General features: G+C 37.1%; 3 protein-coding genes across 4 annotated transcripts in view; 2 read left to right on the top strand and 1 right to left on the bottom strand.

Moving 5' to 3' along the window:
* LOC136411822 (WD repeat-containing protein 47) overlaps nucleotides 1–7,997 on the bottom strand; it is a 29,501-nt gene extending 21,504 nt beyond the window's left edge. Inside the window, exons 1-8 of one of the 2 annotated variants that reach the window (XM_066394559.1) lie at nucleotides 7,857–7,997; nucleotides 1,565–1,850; nucleotides 1,360–1,517; nucleotides 1,062–1,234; nucleotides 902–1,009; nucleotides 611–845; nucleotides 273–555; nucleotides 61–200 (exon numbers count right to left, since the gene is read on the bottom strand). In XM_066394559.1, coding sequence (XP_066250656.1) covers nucleotides 61–200; nucleotides 273–555; nucleotides 611–845; nucleotides 902–1,009; nucleotides 1,062–1,234; nucleotides 1,360–1,517; nucleotides 1,565–1,831 — 1,364 coding nt within the window. In that variant the 5' untranslated portion in view covers nucleotides 1,832–1,850; nucleotides 7,857–7,997. Of the gene's footprint in view, nucleotides 1–60; nucleotides 201–272; nucleotides 556–610; nucleotides 846–901; nucleotides 1,010–1,061; nucleotides 1,235–1,359; nucleotides 1,518–1,564; nucleotides 1,851–5,030; nucleotides 5,223–7,856 lie in introns of those variants that run through there. The other variant, XM_066394558.1, reaches the window with a different exon arrangement.
* A 251-nt stretch (nucleotides 7,998–8,248) lies between these two features.
* LOC136411489 (U6 snRNA-associated Sm-like protein LSm5) lies at nucleotides 8,249–9,492 on the top strand. Its single transcript, XM_066394076.1, has 3 exons — nucleotides 8,249–8,421; nucleotides 8,583–8,779; nucleotides 9,355–9,492. The coding sequence occupies exons 1-3, from the start codon at nucleotides 8,379–8,381 to the stop codon at nucleotides 9,382–9,384; spliced, it is 270 nt and encodes an 89-aa protein (XP_066250173.1). The 5' UTR covers nucleotides 8,249–8,378; the 3' UTR covers nucleotides 9,385–9,492.
* Nucleotides 9,493–9,831: 339 nt separating this feature from the next.
* Nucleotides 9,832–12,203, top strand: LOC136411691 (solute carrier family 35 member C2). Its single transcript, XM_066394348.1, has 6 exons — nucleotides 9,832–10,233; nucleotides 10,292–10,506; nucleotides 10,562–10,634; nucleotides 10,717–10,969; nucleotides 11,031–11,206; nucleotides 11,493–12,203. Exons 1-6 carry the CDS (start codon nucleotides 9,988–9,990, stop codon nucleotides 11,766–11,768), a joined length of 1,239 nt encoding a protein of 412 aa, XP_066250445.1. The 5' UTR covers nucleotides 9,832–9,987; the 3' UTR covers nucleotides 11,769–12,203.
* The last annotated feature ends 54 nt before the right edge of the window (nucleotides 12,204–12,257 follow it).

The following is a 12,257-nucleotide window of genomic DNA, read 5'->3' as shown; positions in this document are numbered from 1 at the left end:
GTTAGAATTCCATGGTTGCCTTAAAAAAAGGCCTGAATGAATCATAAGAATTTAATATACCTCTCGTTCAGCGAGTCCCTACGCGAAGAGCGAGCTGTGCCGATAGAAGCCGGACTCTCCCGACCGCGATGTTCGGGTGTAGACGCGTTTGAGAACTTGCGTTCGGGACTCTTCGAGGCCGCTACCGATCCACTAAACACCTGTGCAAAGTACACGAAAACATCTCAACTCAACAACAACTTCCTTTTCCTAGTTTACAAACGCAGCTGTACCTTGGGCGTGCTCGTTTGCTCTTGAATGCATGGCAGCTGCTGGAAATCAGCGTAGCTATTGGACAGAAACACCTCTCCCTCGTTCTCAAATAGCCGATCCACAGAAGAGTTCATAAGTTTGTTGTTTTTTATTCCTGTCAAATGAAAACTGGCGAAGCTGCTCCTGGACATGGGCCCATTCAGGCTGATATCGCCGGTGCTCATGGCCATAGTCCTCGAGTTGCCATTTTGGACTGCCGTACTCTGACTCAGGCCATAACCGTCCAAAACTGGCATCAGAGATCTACGTAAAAGAAGCAATGTCCAACTAGAAAAACTATTTTTCAAATCAACAATACCTAGTCATAATATCGGCGGCTGACCTGGGTCTAGTAAAGGGCATCGCCGAATGCGGGAAGGTTTTCGGTTTAATGGGAGTGACCAACATGTGCTCGGTCCAGGAGGTTTCCAAAGAGGGCCGCTCTAGACGCTCTACGTCTACGTTCAGTGTTTTTTGCTCAAATGGAACGGAAAAAGTCTCCGGAGGAACACTTTGCAGCCAAGAGAGAAGGGAAAGATCGCTATCGCTAAAACCTATATTAATATATTTGTCTGGAGATGAAAGGCCACAAATATAACACAAATCATACCTACACTACCGTCTAAAAGTCGAGAAAATGTCATTCCTTGCGCTTGAGGGTCAGTGCTTCCGGTCGCTTTGGCTTGGCAGTAATTTACACACGACTCATATAAAATACCTGTTGACAGAAAGATGAACGAAGAGAAGATAGAAATGTGATTTAAGCAGACCTTTGATTACTAGCTGTATCAGTCTATCGTTACGAGAACACGCGTTGGCGTTACTGTCCGTACTTTTCTTATCCCCGGGCAGGAATTCGGCCACCAGGGGGTAGACCTCCCTAAAGCATTGCACCCGGGCGTTCGAAGGATTCCAGTCTTTATATTGCAGATGATCTGTGAGTCTGATATTAACAAAAACGACGAAAACTTAGAAAATAATATTTTTTCATAATTATATTGATTTACATGGTTATATTTTTATACATATAGTACATATTTTTAAATATCGTCAATCTTTAATCCTTACCTGGGCAAAGTCAAAAGCAAGCACAGATTCGAGTAATCTTCTTTGGTAGGGCAAAATTTCTCCAGCTCGTTCAGCACCTTGACCACCTCCTCGACAGCATTGTCCACGCTGGACCCTTGGACGTTGGCCTCCGATTTGATGCACAACAGCTCAATGTACTAAAGCGCAACCAAGTCATGTTAGAAGTCACTTACGCATCACTTACTTTGTGTTTCAAGATGACGTAACTGAACTTGCGCAGCTCGAAAGTTTTGAGTGCCTCTAGCGGCTGGATGAATTCGAGCACGTCGTCCCATTGGCCATCCAGGATCAGCTGTCGTAGGAAAAGCACGTCGTCGCTGTAGTTACCATTAATCACACCTGTCTCACGTTCCAGGCTCAGCTGCGAGATGTGCAATTCACGGTTATGCAGAAATTCGAGCGCAAGACGGACAACGTCCTCCTCGCGCAGGGTGAGCCGCGCAGAGGGCATCACGTAACGGATTTGCAATCTACGAACAAAAATCAATGCGGATTAAATCTACAGATCACGGAGACTCATCGGTTTTACCCTGTATCTTTTCAGGGCGAGTAGAAAATCGTAAAATATAAACATTACCTAAGAAGTGACTGTTAACTTGTCAGGTGTTAAATTTTTAGGTTTTTTCGTTTTTCTTTGTACTTTTCACAAACCTTCAAATTTGAAAATTTATAAAAATGCTTATTTAATTCTAATAGACGTACACAGTCCTAAAAACGCTTGACATCTACTAACTACCAACTCTCTTATTTCGTCGACGGCTTCGGAGCATGAAAACAACCCTAGATAATCAGCCTTCTACTATTTTTCCACTTCCATGATGAGATGATGACAACTCAACTTACAGGTCATCTATTTTGTCGCAAATCCGGCTTCTTGGCGACAAATTGATTGTAATGGGTTGATTTTGTTAAATGAGCAAAGAGAAACGATAGCAATTGCGAAGGGCAATTACTTACCGTTTGCGGATGGTTTTCTATCTACGACAAGGCAATTTTAGTTCATCAAGGATAAAAAAGTTAACTCACATTTCTCCTAGAAATAATACGCATTTCGGATGCATAACACTATCACACATAATACATCACTACCAGTACATCACATCTGTTGTTTCAAGAGCAACAAATAATGATATTATGGTAGACAGAATGCGGTCGATTTGATCAGGTAACGGCCTATAACACTTTTGCCAAAATAAGACTATAGGTGCCTTTATTACTTGAATAATAATTCCCAGCAATCCTTTCTAGTGATAAGTGGGAAAAAATGACTTCAATTTGCAATATAAAAGGACATTTCTCTTCCTTAACAGTCTGCTTAGATATTCATGAATGTTTTGTTTGCATAAACGACCCTCTAAGAGTTTTGAGATTCTGATGAGAATAAATAAAGTAGGACACGGTTGTGGATTTAGCAAAATTTAGCGCACGGCAATGGATTGATAAGCATCAATTACTTCAAATTCCCCACGCTTATAATCAATTATTCAAGCCTCATGGGGGGTTTCGCAAACAAAGGCTGACACGCCGTTTTTCTTCGGAAAAAATGTTGCTTTTAGCTTGATTAAGACGAGTCAAGACTTAAATCCGAAAAGACGTATTTAAATCGCCATTTTTTCTTGTTTGACAAAAAAAATCAATTTAAGCAGCAACCATAACATTATATCCGCATTGCATAACAACTTCGAATATCACGTATCAAAATTTTCTAAGTCCGTTTTAGCTAAGTTGCATTCCGCTTATACACAAGGAGATGCATCATATGATACATATTAAGATAAGAGAAATTGCATCTTTCTCACCCAATATGGGGGATACTATGTGATATGGAAAGTTGAAACATTAAAATGTCATTCCTCTTAAACAAGATATCTGAGGTAATTCGATAACCTGCGTAATTCGTCCGTCCCTGAGAAATATTAGAAAACATGCATACACTGTTTCTAACTCATAACAACTAAAGTGCACCTTCACTATTGATAAATACCCTGTGAATAAACCTCTTTAGATCAAATAGCGGCAGTTTAATCCTCCGGCTCTTTGTGAACTTCCGCCTAATAAATCCCGAAATACACTTGTCTATTTTGGTCCCTAATGACTCCCAAAAATAACTAATTTTTTCTTGACACTTTCCCATCTTCTCCATAAACATCAACTAACGTAATCTATGCGATGGAGAACTAAATTATCCAACATCAAGAACTGAATTATCATTGACTCCAACAACAATCACAATGCTTATGCACTAGATATGCGCATAATCATAGTCAGTTGAGTGAACACGGGTCAAATACCTTTATTACTATTTTTTAATTAGTGAAGAATGGACTGTTTAATTTCGTAGTGTTGCTGTGAGTTTGAACGATGAAGAGCCGCAATGAACGGTTCGAAGGCGTCTAAATCTTAAACGAATAAGAAGAACTTAGTTGAAACACACTTGCGAGCCTCTTTTTTAGATTAAACTAATTCGAAAGTTTGTCAGTTACGCCATTGGAGGTTCTAGAAATATCGCAAAAATAATACCTTGTGTTTTTCTCGATCTGTCCCCTTTTCCCTGCCGACACATTAAGATATCACATATTTTTGGGTCCATCTCCTATTTAAAAGGAATCAAACTATAAACTTTTCGAATTAAAACAGACGATATAAGGGGAAATTCAGGGGCGTAACATACATTTGAGAAAAGATAAACTTATTTTATTTAATTCATTTCAATCGTGATTAGGCCATTTTGCGTGTGCTTTTCTTTAGGATCTAATAACAATGTTTAAGGGACGTATTCAGGAGTAGAGCAGTGCAAGAAAATCAATGACGCAATTCTTGAATATTATTTTGTAATTAAGCGTTAAACAATTAAATTTCTACAAAGTAGAAAATTTGCGGTATCAATTAAATACCACTTCACTGATGCACGTTTTTGATTCCGTGAATGTCCTAGTGGAGACGGAATACACTCCTCAATCTACGCCAATGTTCTCATTTAAATTTACATTCCAAAGATTGTAATATTTTACTTATTTATAGCTGTAGCGTGTAAGTGGACTTGAAGGAAAGAATAAACAACATTCTTTTACAATAATTCTGAAATTGACAACTCAATTTAGGAATAAGCAGGGGTGTACTTGACGTGAATCCCGAGAAAAGGAACTGTACCGAAAAATAACAATTTTGTTATTATAATATTGATCAATTGTAAGGACTCTTTGGAGAAGCCTACGCTAATGCCTTTTACATGATTTTGTAGTCTGATTCTCCCTCTACATATCTTAAAATTGGCAAGTCAATTTGGGAACAAACAGAAGCGTGCTTAGTGTGAAAGAAACAAATCTATTATTACAGTTTTGGGAAATTAAAAGCTCTCTTTCGAAACGTCTACGCCAATGCTTTTTACAGGTTGTTGTAACCTGAAAATTCCTCTATAATTCTTAAAATTAAAAATTTAAACGGGGTATAGGCAAAGGCATACCTGTAGTGAATTTCAAGCAGTTGCAATTAACGAGTTCTTATAATTTAATGCTTTCTTCAGAAACGATTTTAAGGCACGAAATGATCTCTATGAAATGTTAAAATTGAAAACTCAATTCTGGAAGGAAAAGAGCCGTTGGGACATGGTCACTACAACTACCTTGCGCACGAACTGAAACATTACCAACCTTCCTTTGAAGGGCTGGGACTGTCTATAGTACGCCACTGGTATCCCGGTCTGCGTCAAGGTTACCAATACCATAATAAGGAGATGGCTCAGGCATCTTTGACTAATTCTCCACGGTCATTAGCGTACAGAAAAGGACAAGTGGTAAATTAACCCGAAACCCGCGAAACGCTGGCGTAGAAGCGAAGCAACTGGCGCAAATGCCCGCTGAACTGTACGAACTATCCGGTGGAATACCGTAACGATTAGTTCTGTACCTTGGCTTCTTTCTCTCTTACTTCTTCTCGTCTTTGGAGACGCAATAATGGCCAAGATGGGAAATTTTCAAACCCGGGATGAACCAGGCGAACGTCCGGTTTAAAACGGTGCAAACAACTTATTCAAGAAGAAAGTCGTTTCAAACAACACAATTTTTTCATGTTCATGTTGAGGAACACGTAAATGAAGAAATCACTGGACAAGCTATTAAAGTGGGCTGAATTAAAATTCAGCAGTCGGCAAACGAATGCTTTTATTATGGTTTGTAACCGGTAGAGATCATAATTATCGTTTTAATGATTAATTATTATATACCATTAACAATAGTGTAATGACGTGCATGTACACCGGGTATTCTCAATTCAAAAACGTGTCCAAAAAATGTATTTCGTTAATTGACCCAAAAATTTAGGGTATTTGGGGTAGGGTATGACCATATCCTGTAACTACATGGCACGGCGTAACACTCATAGAAATTCTTTGTTACTCCTTCGGATTTTCACTCTATGTCATCTCATAGTATCTGCTTTAATTGGCAAATATTGTTGTTTATCTGCTTCGGAAGTGAGGGGCGTGTGGGTGGTGGATAAAATAGAGTCAATACCACATTTAGATAATCTTTTTAAAACAAATTAAACTGGCTCATAAATTTAGGCCACGAGTGTGTTGAGTCAGGAGCGCGCGTGAAACAACTAAAAACTCAAATCGTGGGATCCACCACTCAATTCCAGTGTATTCTACTTCTTGTTTTCCGGCTTAGTTCAAAAATGTTACATTTTGACTCGTCACAAATTAGAGACCCAACGAGAAATAAAGGGCGAACTTCCAAAATAGTTCATAAAATGTTTGTTATGTCCAAGGTTATATCAATGAACACATTTTACATAACCACAGTATTCCCTTTTATTGCGAAATTCTAGATATCCTAAGACCAGTTTAGGGGCGTGCAGAGAGGAAGGTAGAGGTGGTGAAGGTGTAGATATTTGTGCACTTTTATGTGTAAAGTAAAGGTGTCCAGGCAGGGCCAATCCACCAGCAAATTAAATGACAAGACGTGCTCAGAGTTCTTTAGCGAAATTCGCGTCGAATTCTCAAGTCTGAGAAAAAATTCTTCAAGTGAAGAGAACATCACTTTACTCCTTTACTTGTACATTAGCTTATTCAACTATAATGAGAGAAGCGGGCAGGCACCTCAAGTAGCTCTTAATACGCCGGCGAATGGGCCAGATGCGCTCTGAACGGTATCCACTTCATTAAAGGCGTTTTAATGCTTAAAGACATCTGCATTACCTCGGTACGACATAAGCATCCTACACAAGGCACCTATAATTAAATAACATTCATCTCTAGTTCTCTTGAACAATTTCAACCCCAGATTTTTCTGCATCTTTAATCATGAAAGCACCGCAATTTCCACACAATAGCAAAAGGATAATCCGGACGTTAATATTCCTGTAACGGCCCCTTGTCGAAGATGCAGTTTACGAGTTTCTTGGTTTCCCATCGCGAAATTGTTGGCCATGTCATTCTAGGCTTTATCTTTGACTAATGGAAAACGGCCTATCGTGTCAGTGCTTTGAGTCGTTTCCTTGAAATGCCTCTTATCTGCCCATACTTGGGATTTTTTTGCCTGAATGAAATTGGCAGGTATATTGATGGTAACTTCGAGGCGGCTAAAAGGGTACCAAGTGTGGAACCATAATGATATTTGACACAGACAAAGAAAAAAAGACTAGTATTCCAACCAATACCAACCAACAGGAGTCTTGATATATAGGAATCGTGGGAGAAACTAACACCTTAATTTTCAAAAATTGTTGTGACTTGAGTATCCAAAAATTGATCATTCTAATGAAAAATAAACTTAGTAAAACTGGAGATTACAAAACTTGAAAACAACTATATACCTGGATGGTTGACAATTTAGGGTGTTTTTTGACAAGCAAAATTACAATTTGACTTTGACATCTTTTGCTTGAATTTCATATCACACAGAACACCAATTTTGTGGTTTATACAGAGTTTAAATATATATATTGCGTGAAGTACTTGCAAGTCCTAGTAAATGACAAATTATTTTGTGCCTATTCACACTCCCATCATGAGACCAGCAAGCTCCCTATATGACTGTCTCTATGAATGTTTAGCTATGAGATCAGTAAACTCTGTATAACTGACTTTATGAATGCTCAGTCATGTGTAGGGAGTTGAAATATAAAAATATGAAGATTGCAAAATTGCAGTGAACAAACCAAGTTCATGATAGGAATCACTAAAACTAATACATTCAACAATAATCATTTTAAATTTAGGTACATAATATAATCAAAGATATAATCTTTGGCCATAACCAAATAGAAAACTAAAACCTCTGTGTAGGATTAGTAAATCTGAACAAGAGACGTAAATAAAGCATACTGACAATTCCACCCAAAATAAACTAACAGTATGATTCAACCACAACGAAAATAGGCGAAAAGTGCACCTTCAAAAAGGGGCCTCAAAGGAGTAGCGTGCCTTGAACCTTCACCACTCGGTGATTACCATCAACTAGCTATTTACTACTTACCTATCAATTTGAAACAGAACTTGGACGCTGAAACTATTTTAATAACCGGCTTAATTCAACAAAAAATATCACATTTTTCATAAACACAACACAAATAACAATAATTCATTAATTTTATAGGAAATTTTCAGCTGGGTTGTCACTGTCAAAAACGTCAGATATTCTGTTATTTCAAGGTCTAATGCAGATTTATTTTACTCATTAACCTTTAAAAATGATGAGATTCTATCCTTTTTTACACAATCGATTTTAAAAGAGAGAAATATTAGAAAGAAGACAGGAGTGAAAGTGATATTCCCGGCGTTATTAAAATGATCAACGTCTTATTTGAGGTTATATTTGTTTACTGTTTACAAGCTAGTTTTAATTCTTTAAACTAAAAACTGAATTTTCCACTAATTTTAAGATTTAATTAAGTGATAACTTAAATTTATCATTAAATCTTATAAAGCAAATTAAAACTTCCTGAGGCTTTGTGGTTCGTATAAACGCAATTCTTCCAGTCTTCTTAATTGCACAAACATGAGTACTATGCCAGTAAGCTCTTCCACTCTGCTACCTTTAGGTAAGTCTTACTTTAATTAGCATTTATCAATTCTCAGTTTGCTTAGCTTACGTAGATATTGCGAAAATTGGTATTGGTAATTCATACAAATAGTTTTGAGATATTTTAAAAACCTTCAGGTATATCAATATCAGAACATCTAATTGGGAACTATTTTTCAGAGCTGGTAGATAAATGTATAGGTTCAAGAATTCACATTGTGATGAAAAACGATAAAGAAATAATCGGCACTTTATTGGGGTTTGATGACTTTGTTAATATGTTATTGGAGGATGTGACCGAATACGAGACAACTCCTGAGGGCAGGAGAATTACAAAGTTGGATCAGATATTGCTTAATGGCAATAATATAACAATGGTAAGTGTTCAATCTGAGACTCAACATTTCTTCAATGTGATTTATTATTATAGTTAAGTTGAAGTTTTTTTATGTTCATCTATGGTTTAGATGTAATGAGAACTGCATCTAAACATCATTTTTGTGGTGGGACACTCTACATTTTTTTTATCATTCAATAGTTTTCGAAATACTGGATGGAAATTCCCTGAATGTGCCCACTGACTTAAAACATATATAGTGTGTCCAAACAAAATTTCCTGATTGACTATTGGGACTAAAAGAAGTGGATTAAGAAAAATTTACAATGTCTAATGGGTACCAGAGTGTGTAAAAGATTAAGATGAATGAGTGCATTACTGGTGCAATGATGATTGATGTCAAAATATGAAACCATCAAAAGTGACACATAGTCTAAATGTCTTGGTGCAGGCAATCTAGTTGCTAATAGAGTGGTTTTCTAGAGGTGTTCCTTTTACTTCCTCTTAATCTCAGTATTTGTCATGTAACAAAGTCACCTTATTTTTCGACTTGCTATGATTTTCCAAAAAGATGCAGGTCAAAATTGATATAACCAATATTTTGATTTATTGCAGCTAGTTCCAGGCGGAGACATGCCCGAATAAGTTTGCTGTGTAGTCCATATTCTCAACTAGATTAAGAATTAAAGGGTTATTATTGATATAAAAGCATGAAAAATGTAAACATATTATTTTGAGGACTCAAAAGTGTACAATAAAGTATTTCTGATGAGAAGTTTTAGTTATTTTTATAAGTCATACAGGGTCGAATCTTTTTGTATCACTCATTATGTCGTGTTGCAATTATTCATTAAATTAGGAAAAAATTACTTCGTTTAATTGTCTATTAGGACAAAAATAATTTCGTTTAAAAAAAAAACTTCAAAACCTAATTGAAATAATATGTGGGACAATAGCGCCATGTTTCGGAATTTTCGATGTTGCCATATTTTCGGTTACGTCATATCTTAACGATTTTATTCAGTAAAATGATTCCTGTCAATAATCAGCTGTGTTTGACGTTGGCACTTTAACATTGTAAATATTTGTGTATGTGAATAAAAAATTAAGGTTTTTGTTTCGGTCACGTCGATAAAGATAAAAGTAAAGAATTCGCCGCTCACCAGTGTCAGATGGTGCCTAAACACTCCATATTTACTGTCTAATAAGGATTAGTCCCCAGCTAACAACAGTGTCGTCCGATCGTGGATGTGCAATGTGGTGCCTGATAACAAAGCGGTCAATATGTTCGGAAAGCGAAGCAACGTAAAGTACACTGCAATTGATAGGACGGAAGACGCTCCACACGAATTGGAAACAGTTGATTTTGAGCCCATGAAGCGCAAGTTTTGCACCCCTTCCTGCCTCTGGTCGGCTGTCTTTACTGGGGCCTTAATTGGCACTTACTACATACCATCGGTAGGGCTTACTTTCTACCAACGATGGCTCTTGCAGGTAATGTAATAAAGTATTGTGTGTATGTATTAATTGCTTAAGTACATCTTTTTTGTAGCGTTTTCCTTACCCATTGCTCACAGTGGTTGTACATATGTTGGTCAAATTTTTGCTAGCAGGTCTGGTAAGACTTTGCCTCCAAGGGAAATACAACAAGCAACGTGTCACACTTGGTTGGAAGGAATATGTGTTGGCTGTGGCTCCTACAGGGGTGTTTAGTGGCATTGATATTGGTTTTTCTAATTGGGGATTGGAACTAATTACAGTATCTTTGTAAGTAGGTTTCAATTGAAATGAAAATTCATACTCATACAGTCTTATATTTTAGGTACACTATGACCAAATCAACTACAATAGTATTTATTCTCTTCTTCTCCATTTTATTCAAGCTAGAGAAAAAGGTGAGAGTCTTATCTTATTTTTATAACCCTTTTATATTATTTAATCCTCTCTTATTATACCAAAATTTATAAACTGTTTTAGTCCTGGAGTCTCTGCTTCATAGTCTTAATGATAACCACTGGCCTCATACTTTTTACATACAAGTCAACTCAATTCAACTTTGTTGGCTTTGTCCTCCTTTTAATTGCCTCAATTTCGAGTGGTTTACGCTGGACTTGCATTCAGCTCCTACTGCAGAAGTCCAAAATGGGCATGACCAACCCCATTGACATGATTTACCACATGCAACCTTGGATGATTGCCACGCTACTTCCATTTGCCTTATGGAATGAAGGTCTGTTCTTTACAGTAGCAAGTTTATGTGCCTGTAATAATTATAGTAATTTGTTTTGCAGGAATAGATGTCGTGCGCAGTTGCCAAGTGTTGGGCTTCATGGACTTACACAAATTTTTTCTTCTGGCTCTTAAAGTATTATTAGGTGCATTTATAGCTTTCTTCATGGAGTTCAGTGAAGTTACTCTAGTCACATACACATCAAGTTTAACTCTAGCAATTGCTGGGATTTTTAAGGTGAATTTACATTATTCCAAATTGTTATGATTTAATTTCCACATTCCCCATAAGAGCTGGTAATTTTTGTAAAGGATTTACGTATTAATAGATTGAAGTATACATTATCATCAAGTTTTTTCAGTGATCGTAGGAATCATAAGAAAACTACTTATAAAAAATCGTCATGTTTTATTTTGTTTTCTATATACGTATCTGTTCTGTATTAATTACATTACGAATCACCCCATATATGATTCTTTCTCACTGACAACTGACGTGTCAATTCTATATGCCCTCCTTTCAGGAAGTCTTCATACTGGCGCTGGCCTTTGAAATGAACGGCGACATTATGTCGCCGATCAACATGGCCGGTCTCTTCATTTGCCTGTGCGGCATTTCTGGTCACGTGATACACAAAATTAAGTCCGCTCCGCAGACACGGCAAACGCGCTACGAGGCGCATGAGGTCGGTGAGACGCTGATCGAGGACGATGTGAGGACTGAGGACAGCGAAGACGAAAAGAGCGACACTCAGGTGTTGTTCGATATTTTGAGTCGCGAGAAGAGGTACAGTTTTTAGGGATTTTTGATTAAGCAGTTTTGCGCGCACATCTCAGTCTCTGACGAGAGTGGGATTTCTTTTTTTTTTGTAAAGCATGGTCAATAGAAGTACATCCCTTGTGGATATGTGGTTGCTTTACTGCCCCTTAGAGGCGCGACCAGACGGAAACTCTTTACATTCCTTTAAACATAAATGCGTAGGTATTTAGAGCAAAAATGTACTTTATATTTGAAAAAAATACACTAAATGAATTCTTTTTTAAATAAATTTTTATCTTGATCGTCCACTTTTAGATGCGTAGCCGATACCCAACTAAATATTTTACTGCTGTCACGAGTCTAATTGAAATTTCTAATACTTATAAAAGAATATAATTATGTGATCGTTTAGTAATAAGATATTTTGTAGTAGTTTCTAAGTTTATGTTGTGTAAATAAAGATCTGTGATCTCAATATTTGCGTTTTTTTAAAGAAAAAAACATTTAAAGCCGCGGTAGAAGATAAAAA

Source organism: Euwallacea similis, chromosome 10, assembly GCF_039881205.1.
Source record: "Euwallacea similis isolate ESF13 chromosome 10, ESF131.1, whole genome shotgun sequence".
Taxonomy (NCBI): domain Eukaryota; kingdom Metazoa; phylum Arthropoda; class Insecta; order Coleoptera; family Curculionidae; genus Euwallacea; species Euwallacea similis.
This window is presented reverse-complemented; position numbering and strand designations above follow the sequence as displayed.